The sequence below is a fragment of the Benincasa hispida genome, chromosome 8, assembly GCF_009727055.1.
Source record: "Benincasa hispida cultivar B227 chromosome 8, ASM972705v1, whole genome shotgun sequence".
Lineage (NCBI taxonomy): Eukaryota > Viridiplantae > Streptophyta > Magnoliopsida > Cucurbitales > Cucurbitaceae > Benincasa > Benincasa hispida.
This window is the reverse complement of record NC_052356.1, coordinates 15,214,714-15,231,051: the sequence shown is the minus strand read 5'-3', so window position 1 is coordinate 15,231,051 and position 16,338 is coordinate 15,214,714. Positions and strand designations below refer to the sequence as shown.

Below are 16,338 nucleotides of genomic sequence, written 5' to 3'. Positions count from 1 at the left end.
ACAAGATTTAGGGCATCAACCCCAATAGTACGTCCACACTTAAATATGAAATAGCATGTATTTAGAATTATGGTTATGTTAAACCAATGATAAACATATGTTAAGGAAAATCTACCTAGAATACTTGGGGAAATCCACACAGAGAGTACTTCATAACATAATTTTTATTTCCCTTCACATTCTCCTTGTATACACCAACCTTATCATTCAAAGTAATCTCGATGGCATCAAGTGTCATTTTCCAAATAATTGTACTCCAATCTATATTATTGTAATAATCCATGTTGACAACATCCTCAAATAATCTACGATCGACTGCACTTTTATGTTTGTTCTTTCCCATCATTGTAACCTCCGTGTAGTACACTAAGATGATTTTAACAACATCGTCCTCATTTTCGAACTCCAACTTCTTGTATTCTTCTTCTAGTAAATTGACGTGGAATGAGTTCAAAGTCAAATCGATTACTAAAGTTCAAAGTCTCCTTACTTTGAACAACTCGTGTTAGGGACAGTCATAAACCAGTAATAAAAAAAAACGTCTTTCGAAAATGTGACGACATTTCCTCTAATAGAGAAGCTGATCGAGGTAACTCTCTTCTTCTTCACTTCTCTAAAAAACATATGATGGACAGGTGAGTTGTTGAATACAATATCAATATCTATGAATCACCCAAAAAAATGTTCTCCCAAACACCTCTAACTATTGTTTGGTAAGCTTCTCCTCCACAGTCTTGTTGGCATTCACAATGTGGGCTAAGCTCAATACTTGCTTGAGAAACCGATCAACTTCATGTATTTTGAAATATTTTGACATCTTAATTTACTCCTGCATGAAATGAACATTCAATCTATCAGGTGAAAGGTTCTTAAAAAAATTAGTAAACATACATTATATTTAAGTCTCGCTAGACTCACTTTTGCTAATAACGCTCTCGCCGATCTCACTATCAAAAATCTCACTCTCACCTATCTCGCTCGCCTTAACTGAACCATATCTTTCAATATCCTTCATCTTATCTGGCTCTACATATAACTCGTCTTCATCCTTAATGCCACATAACACATCGAAACCCAAAAAATAGACGAGAACCATAAAGATGTGACCAATTACTAAACCCCGTAACCCATCGAGACAATCGATCGATTCCAACCCAAAATCTAAATAGACACAACATGCAAGACAAAGATTAAATTCACTTACCCAAGAGCTTCATTGTCGGCAACAGTGGATAGTTTTACAAGGAATGTTTGATGGATTTCAATTCAACGATGTCGTTTGAAGATGGAATGAGCGACACAAGATTACTATTATGTTTGAGGAAATTTCAATAAAACGTATAGAAGACGAAAGGAGAGAGCAATTTTATAATTTGGTACGATGACGATGTCATCGTAGGGTTATTTGACCTGGGGAAAGCGGGAGTCGAATTTTTTATTTATTTATTTATTTATTTTTTCGAAAAGAAACTTAATTTAGCTGCACCGTCCAATTCACACTTCACAGTACAAGATTGAATGCAATGGCAGTCTCTTCTCTGCGACTCCCGCTTTCCCCATGGATAACCAAAACTTCATCTTCATGCTTTCTTTTTCCCTACCCTACTTTCGTTTCACGGACCCATCGTCTTGGGCCTACACTTTCGGGCTGTTCCGCATCTTCTACTGCGTCCACTGATGCCTTTTCCACTCAGTGCGCTCCGAACCAGCTTCGGAAATGGGAAGCTTTCCGTAAGAAGAAGGTCGTTTTGCGGATTGGCTATGTTGGGACCGATTATAGAGGTCTCATTTGATATTACTCTCTGCTTCTCTTGACAATCCTGTTGTGAATCATTCACCAGTTCATTAACTCTTGAGTTTTCAAAATTCAGGGCTGCAAATGCAACGCGAGCAACAGTCACATCCAAGTAAGTTTTTGCGTGATAAATTTCTTCTTACATCATTAACATATTGTCATGCAAATGCCTGTCGGTGGATTGGCAATGCCATCCGCTGAATATTCTGTTGCCGTGTTTGATCTGTCTACTTTCACAGTGAATTTGATAGTGGTTTGCAGAATGACTTACTTAGCCAAATGTAGGGTACAACAACTAACTTAGTTCACAGTGACTAACTGAAATAATTGAGATTCACTAAGCAATTAACAACTTTATAGCTGATTAATTACATCGTGACTAATTGACCTACTAATTACTTGACATTCCCCTAACAAGCTCAGTGTAGGGGGGAGTGAACAGGGGATCTCAAACAGTAGTTGACTACCGAAAGTGGCTTTGTGAGCATATGAACCAAGTGGGATTTTCTCAAGCTCAATGTATTCCATTCAAGAATGTTGAACTGAGTTTACACTTAAAAGCACCGCAGTTAAGCTTTGACACACTAACGAATGGGATCCCGTGAAGGAACAGTATTGATCTCATGCAGTTAGGATTGAATCCATACAAGATTAGTTGTGATATTGGTAATTTAGTTTCTGTAGTAAAGTGTGCCTAACACAGTTTGTGTCGAAAATCAATTATGGTCATAAGAGGCATAGGTCCATCTGCATTAGCCAATCTATAATAAAGACCAATTTAACAGCACCTTTGAAGAACCGAAAAATATGTTTGTCTTTCATCGAATCTCTGACTCTAAGGGCCGTTTGGATGCCCAGAATTTGGCATGGGATTGGGTTTTATAAACCCATGCATCTGGCTTTACATTACGTCATATGAGTTTGGGGTTTTGTAGCCTTCTTGCTAGCATTCAATCCCATGCGAAAATCATGGGATTACTTAACTTCGCAGGAAGTTCTTCTATCAAAGTTGACTCTTGGAGCTCACCCAGCTGCATAACAAGTGCAAGGAATTTCATTTTTCTAAAATAGTTTTACATTGATAAACTGCCTTTACTTTTGTTCTTGAACTTGATCTTTGTACTGCTTGGCCTTCACTTTACACGTCATAGTGAAAACCTTTTCCAAAGTACTCCACAAGATGCAGAAATATTCACTACTTGAGTCCTAATGCTTTCAATTCTTGAGGCGAATAACCATGAACATCATTGTTTTTCTTAGCTCCAGAGCCAGGAATCTGGATTTTGATTTCACTTATCAGCATTTTTAAGTCTTTGAAGGTGGGTGTTGCATCCTCAATGGTGTGTCCTTCGTAGGAGGGAGGAGGATGATCTGGACCATTTAGTACTGACAAATTGGATTCCATGTATTAAAGACAATGCAATTTAATAGGCAAATTTCCAAGGGGAAGTGTTAAACAAGCTTGCTGTTACATGTTTTGGGAGAACCAAAGATGTGTGGCAGAATAGTTACTGCTAAAGGAGTAGATAAAAGGACATGTAAGCAACACCAATGCATTTAAACTTTGTCAGCGACCATGAAATTTTGCGCTCACCATGTGTTAGTTCCTAACTACAACTATTTCATTACAATCTAATTGATCGACAGAAATAATAATCATACTTATTTCCAAGAAATAATCGAACTTAGTATGTATGCCACCAGATCAAAAACTGTTTAAGTACACTTCAACTAATTATCCACTTAACCATTTAGCTAACCTTGACATTGATATATTATTTTACGTACATTAATCACAAAGGATTTGGTTAGACTTCCATTTATTTTATTTAGTCATTTATTGATTCTTTCTTATTTAAAAACTCAGTTCTCTCACCTGAGACAATATAACCAACTGAAGAAGGCTTTAGATACATTTATCCTGTTTACTTTTCCCGTACATTGACAAATATGTTATGGAAATTGCCCCTTCTTTACACCCAATAATAAAAAAGTTGACGGCACTGGATAACCACTGCTTATTTTTTTCGCACTTCTCCAAGTATCCTAAAATAGCATTTCTTCTCCTTCAATGTTTCTTTTACCATTAAACAGTATTAAGTGCTTCCGTTGGCTATGATAATAAAGTACTAATAAGAATGGAATATGAATAATACTGTTTCTCTCTCTCGTCCTTCCTTTTTCTTCCTTTTGCTGGGAATTACAACACAGAAATTAACCTTATACAGTTTTGATGTATAGCAATCGAACAAGAATTGGAAGCTGCAATATATAAAGCTGGTGGAATTCGTGAAAGTAACTATGGAAATCTGAACAAAATCTCATGGGCGAGGAGTAGTCGAACTGATAAAGGAGTAAATATCTTGAATGTCTTTGTTGTACCCCTTTTATGACTTTTATGATCTTATTTGTGGTTTTGATTTGTTTTCTCATTTCTTTCATTTTCAAGGTCCATTCCTTGGCTACAACTATAGCCTTAAAAATGGAAATCCCTGAAAGTGCATGGATGGGCGACCCTTGTGGTATTTCGCTTGCTAATTACATCAACTTTTATCTTCCTGATAATATCAAGGTTTTTGGCATTGTACCTTCACAGAAGTGAGTGTTTGAGTTTTTCTCATTGGTGTTTTTAAGTGAGTAAATGAAGTTTTAGCATTAGCATGATACACTTTTACGCATTTACTACAAAGTGGTAACATTACTTCAATTTTGTCGCTTGTCAAGGAGCTTTGATCCTAGAAAGGAGTGTGATGTTCGGAAGTATTCTTATGTCCTCCCTGCTAAGCTTATTGGAATTGGAAATAAACTTAAAACTACTGAAGTTGATTACCACATCTCAGACTTTAAAGATATATTAAATTCCTTTCAGGTAGGTTATTATCTCCTTCATTTAATTATACAAAGATCAGATTGTCCCTTTCTTCGCTGCAAGAAGCATGATTTGTTAGTATTTGATATTGTATAGTACTGTTATTTGGGAAGACAATTGTATGGCATTGAAGAACAAAGGTGGATTCCTTTTGGGTACAGGGGGAGCACCCTTTTCATAACTATACAATACGTTCCAAGTATAGAACAAGAATTCGAGCCAAGCGATCTCCAGGATATGGCCATGAGGTATCACCTAGTGATGTCTCGAACTCCGAGTTTGAGGAAAGTGATGGAGAAGATGATACTTTTGTTGAAGGAGTCAAGGAACCAGATCAAGGTTCTCCAAGCTTAAGTGTTTGTTATGAAAATCCAACTGAAGTATGCAGTAAACTCGGAGATGGATCAGAACTTCCGAAGGATGTTCGTGCAAGATGGCTTCATGAGCCAGATGAGAAGGATCGTATAGGTGCCTCACACTTCAGAAAGATTCTTTGCTGTTCTTGTGGAAAGCTGGAAACATCTTTTGGATATGATTTCGTTGAGATCTCCATCTGGGGAGAATCATTCATGTTGCATCAAGTTAGTCTTTCTCTAACTTGTTTTTATGGTACATAATTTGTTCTCATCCATTTTCATTCCAATTTATAAGTTATCTATATTTACTCCATTTATGCTTAATTTCAGTTGGCAGCTCTATTACTTAGATTTGGGGTTTCCGTTCTAACGCCTCTGGTAGCTTAGATCTTGCTTTTGGCCGCGTGGGAGCCAAAACTTGGTTTTATAATTGTTCTCTTGTGTCCACTCGACAATTTTTTTGCAGCATTATTTTACTTTTTAAACTCTTTCCCCCCTTCAAAAATCAATGCTGAGTGACCTGGTGGGAGTTTTCTGTGCTAGTAGTCCTTCAAAAAATTAAGAAATAGCTATGGTCATATGAAATTTATGAGGGCCCTCCAAGTACACGTTTGTGACCATTGTGCAATTAATCCTATAGAAGCTGATCGGGCTTTTCTTAGATGCGAGGATGGGGAACAAACTCAAACCCTCAGGTCGATCAAAGATTGGTACAAGGTTGGTCGGTTCTCTCTCAAATTCACCCCATGGAGTAATAGCTCGGCCAAAGCGAATCCTGTTGTTCCCTACTATGGTGGTTGGATCAGAATCAGAAACCTTCTTTTGGACCGTTGGGACGACCATACCTTCAAGGTTATTGGGGACACCTGCGGCGGTTTCGTTGAGGTTGCAAAGAAAACATTATCTCGCCTGGATCTTTTAGAAACAACGATTAGAGTTAAGGAAATTTCCACAAGTTTCAATCCGGCCGTTGTTGGGATTCTTTCTCCATCTGCGTCTTCGATAGTGGTGCAAATCAATCCCTTATTTAATAGCAACCAGTTTCTCAGTTTTGTTGTCGGAATCCATGGCTCTTAGCCATCGGACGGATGCCCTTTTCCAGGTGACGCGGAAAACCATGCGCGATTTGACTTGCAGAAGGGTCTCCTCGGACCGTACCTCGTGTCAGCGTCTGCACATGTTCCACAGATACCTCCCTTTGACCCCTTACCTACCCGTTCTATCTCACTCCCATCCCTCAGCCTATACCTATCCGTTCGTCTCCTTCACTAACCCAATAGGTCGATTTTCCTCCAATCGGCCTATCTACCCTTTCTAAAAAGCCCATCCCCCAGCCCATTAACACACCTGTTGGTCTTCCCCTCGCCCTACCAAACTTATCCCAACAAAAGCCCACTTCTCTCCAACCCACCATTTCTCAATCAAAGCCCACTCCTCCTCAACCCAACCCTCCCCTTGCTCCCTTCCTCCATTACACTCTGGTGAAGACTAAAGAGTCTTGGAGAATTCTTGGAGCTGAAGTTTTTATTCATTGATTAAAATGAGTGATAAGTTCCCTTTAAATAGGCCCAAAGGGAAAGGGTTTGTACACACCTAATTAACTAACCAACCTAACCTCCTTTAAATAGACCCAAAGGAGAAGAGTTTTGTCACACCTATTCTAAAATTAAAACTGAATTTAAAAAGAGAATACAATCTGTCATTTTACAAGAAATATCTAAAATACCCTTTTCACAAGAAATATCCAAGTGGAGATAGGCCACTTGGGACCTTAGTAATGGAGGGAAACTTGTCTAAAAGGTTTTGCACTTTATTGTCTATAGGGGTTGGTAATAAGGCCTTGGGTTTGACATGGAAAAATAAAGTTAGTTTGAATGTGTTTGCATTTGCCCAAGCTTGTTTATAAGGCATGATAGAAAATAAGTTTGCCTTGTGCTTTTCCTTGATGATATGTTTGCTCATAGAAGTTTTTAAATCAATAGGTACAAGGATCACCTTTTACCCATCCATTCAAACTCATATGTGTTGGCATTACCATTATGTTTGGTATGATTATCGTATTGCCAAGGTCTTCCAAGTAGAATATGACAAGCGTCCATGTCTAGGACATCGCATAGGAGTTGATCTTTGTAATGTGTTCCAATTGACAATGGAATCGTACAAAGTTCATTAACAATGACCTCTCCCCCCTTTTTAATCCATCCTACCTTATAGGGGCTTGGATGGGGGTCAACTTTTAGCTTAAGGTGGTGTACAAGTTTCTTAGACACCATATTTTCTGAGCTACCACTATCAATAATAGCGTTGCATACCTTCCCGTTGATGTTATAACGGGTTCTAAACAACGCATGCCTTTGAGGATTTGTTTCGGTTAACAAAGTCAAGAGAACCTTTTGGATTACACAAGAAAGAATGTCTCCCTCATCCGGTTGGGCCACATCGATATCTTCCTCAGAGTAGTCTTCATCTTCTTTATTCTCACGTTCTTCTTGAATTGTGAGGTTCTTCCTTTGGGGACAATCGTTAGAAAGGTGTCTCATTTGACCACACCTAAAGCATTTGCCAGATTAGGTCTATTATAAGATTATTATTATTTTTAGAAGAAAAAGTAGAAGGATTTCCCTTAGATTCAACTTCTTTCCCCTTGTTTTTAGTAGATACTTCACTGGACTGCTTTTTTGAAGTTTCTGCCATGGATTTTCTGGTGGTTGTTGAATTTCTATCCCGATTGCTCCTTTGGCCAACTCATCGTTTCTGTTTTAATGCTTCATCTTCCTCAATTGTAGATGCCACAGATACTGCTTCTGCCAAGAAAATAGGGGCTGTAAATGTAATTTTTCCTTTATGTCGTCTCAAGCCATCGACAGACCGAGCTACTTGTTGGCTATCACTTTTGGCCAAATTGTTCCTAGCACTTAGGTGGTGAAATTCTTCCGTATAGTCTTCAATTGTACGAGTTCCTTGCTTGCAATGGTGAAATTGGTTGTAAAGGAGTCTCTCATGATTAGCCGGCAAGAATCGTTTTTTTCATTAATTTCAACATTTTTGGCCAACTAGTGATAGGTCTTTTACCATACAAACATCGATTGCCTTGAATTTGATCCTACCACACCGATGCGCCACTTTTAAGTTTCAAAGAAACAAGTTTTATCCTCTTGTGTTCCGGGGTTCCCATATAATCAAAGAAATTTTCCACACTTTTCACCCAATCCAAAAAGATTTCGATATTCATCTTGCCATTATATGTGGATATGTCGATCTTCATTTTAAAGTCATTTTCTTGCCTCCAATTTGGTTGTCCATGCCAATCTTGATAATAATCTTGATTCCCATAGCCCTGTGCTTGTGCAAAAGGAATTTGTTGTTGAAAAAGTGGGTTATTCCCATGAGGTGGATGCATCATTCCTGCTTGGTAATATGGTTGGGGACTAGCCGAGTTTTCATCCTTGGAAGAATCAGAATCCAGCCCCAACAAATTTGGTGGCACGGGTCTAGAAGGCGGGTAAACTTGCAGATGTTGATGATTATGAACAAGATTTGGCAGCCACACTCCTCTATCTTCAAATCTTTGATGTATTCTTGCTGGTTCTTGAATTCTTGGAGGAATTTCTTAGACCCTCTAGACAAATCTTGGTTTCTTTGAAGTAATTGATGCTGGTTTCCAGGCCTTTATTGAACCTTTTGCAGCTGATCTTGATTGTTTCCACCAGCTTGGAGTTCGGCTGGTGCTTCTTGATGAGTTCTTGGTTGATTTTCAACCATTCTTCCCACGTCCAAAGTCAGTTTTTCAATTGCTTGTTGCAAACCCGCCATAGAACTTTGCGTAGCACTCATATGATCCATGATGTTGTTGACGGTAGTTTCTAGATTGCCTAATCTTCGGTTGGTGGTTCAAGGAGAAGTGGAAAAAGATACTTCTGCATGATTAGAAGAGGGGGGAGAAGAGTGGGGAGTTTACCGAGCTCTTTACTCGTCATGAGGTCCCTTCACGAGGTCGCTCTGATACCAAATGGTGAAGACTAAAGAGTCTTGGAGAAATCTTGGAAGAATCTTGGAGCTGAAGTTTTTATTCATTGATTAAAATGAGTGATAAGTTCCCTTTAAATAGGCCCAAAGAGAAAGGGCTTGTACACACTTAATTCTGTCTCTTATACACATCTAGATGTGTATAAGAGACAGGTGGGGAGTTTACCGAGCTCTTTACTCGTCATGAGGTCCCTTCACGAGGTCGCTCTGATACCAAATGGTGAAGACTAAAGAGTCTTGGAGAAATCTTGGAAGAATCTTGGAGCTGAAGTTTTTATTCATTGATTAAAATGAGTGATAAGTTCCCTTTAAATAGGCTCAAAAGGAAAGGGCTTATACATACCTAATGAACCTGTCTCTTATACACATCTAGATGTGTATAAGAGACAGACACCAGACGGTCATGGTCTTGCTCCAGCTGCCGGGTCGGGTCAGATCGGCGCGATTTCTTCAGCTTCGCAGCAGATCGCCAAGCCGTTTGTCTTTTTACTATATTTGCTAAATTAGGGTTTCACATTATTCTATTTATATGTGAGGTTGGGTCTATTGTAAAGATGACATAAAAATAATAAGTTCTTTTCTACCGTGGTTTTTCTTCCCTGAATTAGGGTTTTCCACGTAAACTCCTTGTGTTGTCTTCTTTCCCTATTTCAATATGGTATCAGAGCAAGGTGATGAAACCCTAGCCCCGGTAGAAGAAACTCAGTCATCAAACTTAATAGGTGAAGGTACGCTGAATAATGAGGCTGTGATTCAAGCAGCGGTTGACCGCTATCTCCGAACCATCATCCCAGGTGGCTCAGCCGAACAGCTGTCTCTTATACACATCTAGATGTGTATAAGAGACAGAATCATGAGAGATCGGGCCACCTCAATATGATGACCATTTTTCCACTCAGCCACCCCATTCTGCTGAGGAGTATAAGCACAAGAATTCTGATGGATGATACCCTTCGAAGTAAAAAATTCACGAAGGGTCTGATTAACAAACTCCCGTCCATTATCACTTTGAAGAATGACTATTTTAGCATTAAACTAAGTTTCGATAGTAATGTAAAACTGTTGGAACACAGACATCACTTCAGATTTGTCAGTAAGGAGAAACATCCATGTAAGACGGGTGAGATCGTCAATAAAGGTGGCAAACCACCATTTACCGAACACAGTCGTGACGTTGGACGGACCCCAAACATCACTATGTATCAAATGGAAGGGTAGGGAAGGTTTATAAGGTTGAGAAGTAAAAGAGACCTTGGGCTGTTTCGCACGAATACAGACATCACAAGATAAAGAAGAAACATTCACATTACGAAATAAATGGGGAAACAAGTATTTCATATATTGAAAGCTTGGATGTCCAAGTCGAAAGTGCCATAATAAATAATCGTTTTCAAAAACAGTAAAAGACGATAACAAGCTAGTCCCAGGAAAATTCCTAGAGGAAGTTTCATCGGAAAGGAAATAGAGTCCTCTATTTTGCCGGACAGTGCCAATCGTCGTCCCGAGCTCAAGTCCTGAAACGAAACATCATTTGGTGAGAAGATCACTTTGTAGTTTAAATCTCTGGTTATTTTACTTATAGACAACAAATTGTAAGAGATCTTCGACACATGCAAGACATTCTGTAGAATCAATCCCTGAAACGGAGACAAGTGACCTTTCCCAGCAACATGAGCAAAGGATCCATTTGCAATTCGAATTCTCTCATTTCCAGCACTTGGATAATAGGAGATGAATTGATTAGATGATCCAGTTAAGTGATCAGTTGCTCCATAGTCAAGTATCCATAATTCATTTCCCTCAATAAAGAAACCAAAGGACTGAGGAGTACCTGGTTGGACAATAGTGCCGATCCCAATAGTACCTAAATCAATAGAATTAGTCCCTTGGGATGCAACATCAACAGTTTCACTTATGAGAGCACGGCTGGACTTAAACTTGTCTTTCGGAGGGCGACGTTTGCCATTTAGGGGTAAACTGTGTAGTTTCCAACATTGGTCCATTATGTGCCACGGTTTCTTGCAGTGCTCACATATCGGAGGAGTCTTTCCGTTTTGCTTGTCACTATCAGATCCAGAGGATTTGACCCCAAAAGCAGCAGAGTCCATAGTAGAAACAATGGAACCATTCATAGCGCTTGTCTTGTCCTCCTCTAATCGGACTTCAGAGCACACCTCCATGAGGGACGGTATCGGTCTTTATCTCAAAATCCGACTCCTGACCGTGTCAAATCTCGAGTTCAAGCCAGCCAGGAAATCATAGACACGGTCAGCTTCCTAAATTTTTGCATACTGAACTCCGTCAACCGGGCAATTCCAGATAACTTCACGACACAAGTCCATCTCTTGCCATAATAGAGACAATTTATTGAAGTAGGACGTCACATCCATGGGCCTTTGCTTGCATTAATGGACTTGTTTCCGTAGCATATACAACCGTGAAGCGTTCTGCCTTTTCGAATACAATTTCTGGACCGCCTCCCAAATGTCCCGAGTAGTAGCTGAGTAAAGCAGGGGCTTTCCGATCTGAGGTTCCATGCCGTTTATCAATATTGAACGGAGGAGGGAGTCCTCCCCCTTCCAGATCCGCTCCTGAGGGTCCCCAGGATTTGGTCTCGGTATCTCCCCAGCCAGATATCTGAACTTATGTTGCCCCTCGAGGACCATTTTAACAGATTGAGACCGGGAGAAATAATTCTAGCCATTTAGTTTCTCTCCGATGGTTATCCTTGCAGAGTTTTCCATAGAACCAGACAAAATATTCGTAGTAGGTAAAGTAGAGTAAGCAGTTACCAGGTTTTCCGAGTATAACGGAAGGCCAGAAGACAAATCTGGATGAGGATTTGTCGGATGATTCGCTGTGGTCCCACAATATGCCCCAAGTGCTGCAATCTGCTGTTGGAGGCTAACAATTTGTTGTTGAATTCCAACCGGAGTAAATCCCAGTGGTCTAGGGCTACCATGATTGATTGACCCGCTTAGAACAGAGGCTGTAGGGTGCTGCCCGATCGGAACAGAGGAAGAATACTGACCAGTAGGCCCGGCATGCTTGGCGGCATGGATCTAAGGCTGGATTGGATATTGCAGGTCGGCAGCGTGGATCTGGTGTTCTGGACGAGTTGCAACCTGGAGGCCATTGGAGAAGACAGCCACGCTGAAGCTCGTGGGATGCAAAGAATTAGAAAATTGAGGATTAGCATTAAAGCGTGGGTTCAAGCCTTTTGAGCTTGACTTGTTCAATATCTACCATCATAACCTTCATTTACTCTCTGGGGTTCACAATTTTTAGGATTAGCATGCGCCTCTAGACAAATATACCACAATTTTTCTGCAGTTACCTATTGCAATTTGAAATCAATTCATATGAAATTAAATTCTAATAGTATGAGAACCATTAAATAATTTCATGGTCCCTGTGCATTGGTGGACAGAAAATACGAGTTGATGGGTTCAGGCTTTATGAGCTTGACTTGTTAAATATCTACCACCATAACCTTCATTTACTCCCTGAGATTCATAATTCATGGGATCAGCTTGCACCATTAGACATGTCTAGTTTAATTTTTCTGCACTTAACTATGCTATTTGAAATCAATTCTTATTATCTGTTTTAGAAGGTGGATATAGAAACTCTATCGAGACAATTTGATTTGTTTGAAAACCTTTCTCATCTCTGTTACAGACTAAACCATTCCACCGAGGTCAAAGCCTCAGGAAGAAACCCAAAATCTCATGTACAAACGGTACAAAAATGTAGAAATCTTGATTGGAGAGAAACTAGAATCTATTAGTGTAAGTTTAAAATTTGTTTGAAAAGCTTTATCTTCTCTGTTAGAGATTAAACCATTCCATTGAGGTTAAAGCCTCAGGAAGAAACCCAGAATCTTTTGGACAAATGGCCGCACTCCCACATTTGTTGTGCTCAAAATGTTATGAAGGTAAAGACACTATTGCAGCAGATTTGGGCAGAGAGAAACTATAATCTATTAGTAAGTTCAGGAATTGGAATGAGATAAGGGAGGCGGAAAGGTAGCGGGCTTTCTTTAGACAGATTTCTCATTTCCACTCTTTTTGTACCTTTTGAACTCGTAATATGGGAATTTTTCCTATTAGAAAATAACAGCAATAACATATCCTGTCAACAATGAAGTTGGTTTCAATATTAAATATTTGGTAGTTAATGTTCTACGTTTAAATCAAAAGGGCCATTCTGATGCGACTTTTATTACATCCTGTACAGATTCGGAAAATGATAGGAACCGCTATTGCAGTGAAGCGGAAACTGCTCCCAAGAGATGTTATAGCATTGTCACTGTCCAAGTTCTCTAGAATAGTTCTACCCATTGCTCCAGCTGAAGTTTTAGTCCTAAGAGGGAACAGTTTTTCCAACAGAAAACGACCAGGAGTTCCTAAGAGGCCAGACTTGCTCACACTGAACGAATCAGACGACATTGTCAAGTCAGTGAATGAATTCTACAGATCAGCGATATTACCCGAGGTAACTAACTTCCTGGACACAGAAAGACCCCCTTGGAAAGAATGGGTGGAGAAATTGGACAAGTACACAAGCATTCCCAGTGAACAATTGGATGAAGTTAGGAATGCTTGGAAAGCATGGAACTACAGGGTACATTGATCATGGAGAATTAAGGCAGCCTTTGAATTGTCTTGATGTGTCTTTTGTTGGAAGTAGTAAAAAACTTGAGGATTGAGAGGATGGGAGGTAGTTGAGTTGAGTTGGGGGAGTTATTGATGGTACAAATTATGGGATTTGGGCATTGAATGGATGGTGGTCTGCGGCCACCCACCAGCCGCTGGGGCGTTTAATAGGGCAGCATCAACTGCAGACAACCCACTCGGCACTCGACACTTGACCCTCGGCACAACCATAAGGGAGTGAACTCACATTCAATGTAAACGGCTTAAAAGGCGAAATATGTTGGTGAGCCTTTGACAGGGCTGTACTGATGTTGATTTAACTTGATTTGTGAAGACAATTTGGATCAAAACTTGACTAATCGCCATTTTGAAGGTTTCATGTTGCTTTCCTCTTTTAATTTACAATGATGTTGTTTATTGTATATTATTTTTTTGAGATGCCCATATATATACATTTTGTTCATACACATACACACATACATTTGATTTCTATTGTGGCTCAAATTTTTGAACTTTACAAATTCCAAAATAAGGTTATACTTTCAAATTAATGCATATTATTAATTTACGATGATCATATGTGAGTGTACATTTGATTACTTTAACGAAGAAGAAATTAAAAAAGTTCAAATGAACCATTTTGACGTGAAAAAGTATTTTTATTAACAGTTAACTAAGCTTCAATTCTCGAAGAGGAATTTGACGAATTTGTTAGGCTCATGTTGGCCATGTACATTGATCTAATTTTATGGACGGACTCTCTCTGTTACAGTGTTTACCATTTTTTTACTCATAATTTTCCTTTCTTTATTACCTTGTTTGCTATTTTCTACACGTATTAAAATAATCTACAACTCAAACACAAGTTATTATAGTTTACAAACTATTATAACTCATAAGTTATAATAGCCACTGACTATAATATCCAGCTCAGACCCGAAATGCCCTTAAAATGTTCTTGTAAATCAACAATTTTGAGAACTTTGTAAAAGTTAAAACAAGAAATTCAAAGTCCTGAGACCAAATTGAAACAAAACTTAAATCTCAAGGATAAAATTGTAACAGTTTGAAGCTAGAGATTAAATTGAATCATTTTGAAACCTAAGAACCAAATCGAAGTTAAACTCAAAACCTATGAATAAAAAAGATATATTTTTTCTTTCTAATTTTATCAACTAAACTCCTAAATAAACAAATCAATTTAGACTCCCAATTGGAATTTTTTTAAAAATTGTGAATGGATCAATTTTAATAGTCTAATTTAACAATCTGATATTTGAAGAAGTCTACACACGTGTAACTGTTAGAATTGATTTCGAGATAATCTTAATAAAGAGTCTAAATCGATATCTTAATAAAGAGTCTGAATCGATCCATTTATGATAATTTAGTAACTTGATTTATATAGTTATAGGTCTCATATAATATTTTTCGAATGAAATATGAAGAAGAGTGTAAAATGACATAAATACAAAAGTTTAAGATTTAAATTGATACAATTATTAGTTCAAAGTATATGAGTGTAAATTGATACTTTTCCTATCCTTTCTTTTATTATATTATTGTATTATTATTTTAAAATAATTTATTTTTTTTTTCTTTTTCGGATTTTCGGAAATCAGTTTTTTTTTCCTCTGTAATTTCTTATTTGACATGTAACTGGTGGGAAATTTTCCTATATTAGGTTTCATACTCTAGTCAACATCCTTTTAAAAATCAAGTGTGATCCATTAAAATTAATCTGTAAATAAATGAAGTATGATATTCTCATAATATCAGAAGTTTTATCTAACTCTGAAGCAGATGTATATGGCAGGAGGCAAGGTGGGTGGTGCGTCAGCCTGAGGTTATGTTTACATGAGCCAAAACGGTGCCGTCTCGAGGAAATATTTGACAAATGCGTCTCGTAAATGCAAAGAATCTAGAAAGGCCCATGTCTCGAAACAAAATAATTAATGCTGCAGGCCCCAAATTTGACTACAACACAAAACATTACTTCATCCCAGAAAAAAGATTTTATAGATGATTGAGAATATTGAATATTTAAAAAAAAATGTTCGAAAATAAGATGTCTTATAATTAATTATGAATGTTTATTATTGGATATGAAAAATATTATCAAAATTTTATAATAAAAAATTATATTTATATTTAATTTATGAAATTATGTATGATAATTTTAATTATAAATATTTAAAAATTAAGTAATTTATAATTAAACGTAATCAATTAATATATTTAGTGAGTGTCATACTAATTATAATCTAATACTCAATCATTTTCATCAATTAAGTTCAATATTAGTAATTTTAATTTTAATAAAATAATATAAAAAATATATTTTAATAAATAATATATTATATAAAATGTGAAAAATGAGATAAAAAGATGATATGTTAATAAAAAGTATGATTTTTTTAAAATAAATATGAGAGGTTAATAATGAATGATGCAATAAAATTTAATCACAATAAATGATTAACTGAGATTAAAAAAAATAACTAATTATGAATAATCAATAATGATTATATGTTTATAATGAACGATCATATTAAAATTAATCTCAATAAATAATTATCTAATTATAAAAAGACAGTAAGTAATTGACAGTAAATAATTAATTATATCTTTTGT

The 16,338-nt window shown here is 37.5% G+C and overlaps 1 protein-coding gene across 5 annotated transcripts; it reads left to right on the top strand.

The window, feature by feature from the left end:
- The first annotated feature begins 1,468 nt into the window (after positions 1-1,468).
- LOC120083200 (putative tRNA pseudouridine synthase) lies at positions 1,469-15,717 on the top strand. 5 transcript variants are annotated; one of them, XM_039038847.1, is made up of 8 exons: positions 1,684-1,782; positions 1,872-1,907; positions 3,115-3,333; positions 4,037-4,149; positions 4,245-4,393; positions 4,520-4,664; positions 4,826-5,245; positions 13,286-14,171. In XM_039038847.1, the coding sequence occupies exons 3-8, from the start codon at positions 3,288-3,290 to the stop codon at positions 13,679-13,681; spliced, it is 1,269 nt and encodes a 422-aa protein (XP_038894775.1). In that variant the 5' UTR covers positions 1,684-1,782; positions 1,872-1,907; positions 3,115-3,287; the 3' UTR covers positions 13,682-14,171. The 5 variants fall into 5 exon arrangements, with proteins under 5 accessions (XP_038894777.1, XP_038894779.1, XP_038894776.1 ...); XM_039038849.1 differs by lacking the exons at positions 3,115-3,333; positions 13,286-14,171 and adding an exon at positions 15,521-15,717 and having other exon boundaries at positions 1,469-1,782; XM_039038851.1 differs by lacking the exons at positions 3,115-3,333; positions 13,286-14,171 and adding an exon at positions 15,508-15,699 and having other exon boundaries at positions 1,469-1,782.
- Positions 15,718-16,338: the final 621 nt, after the last annotated feature.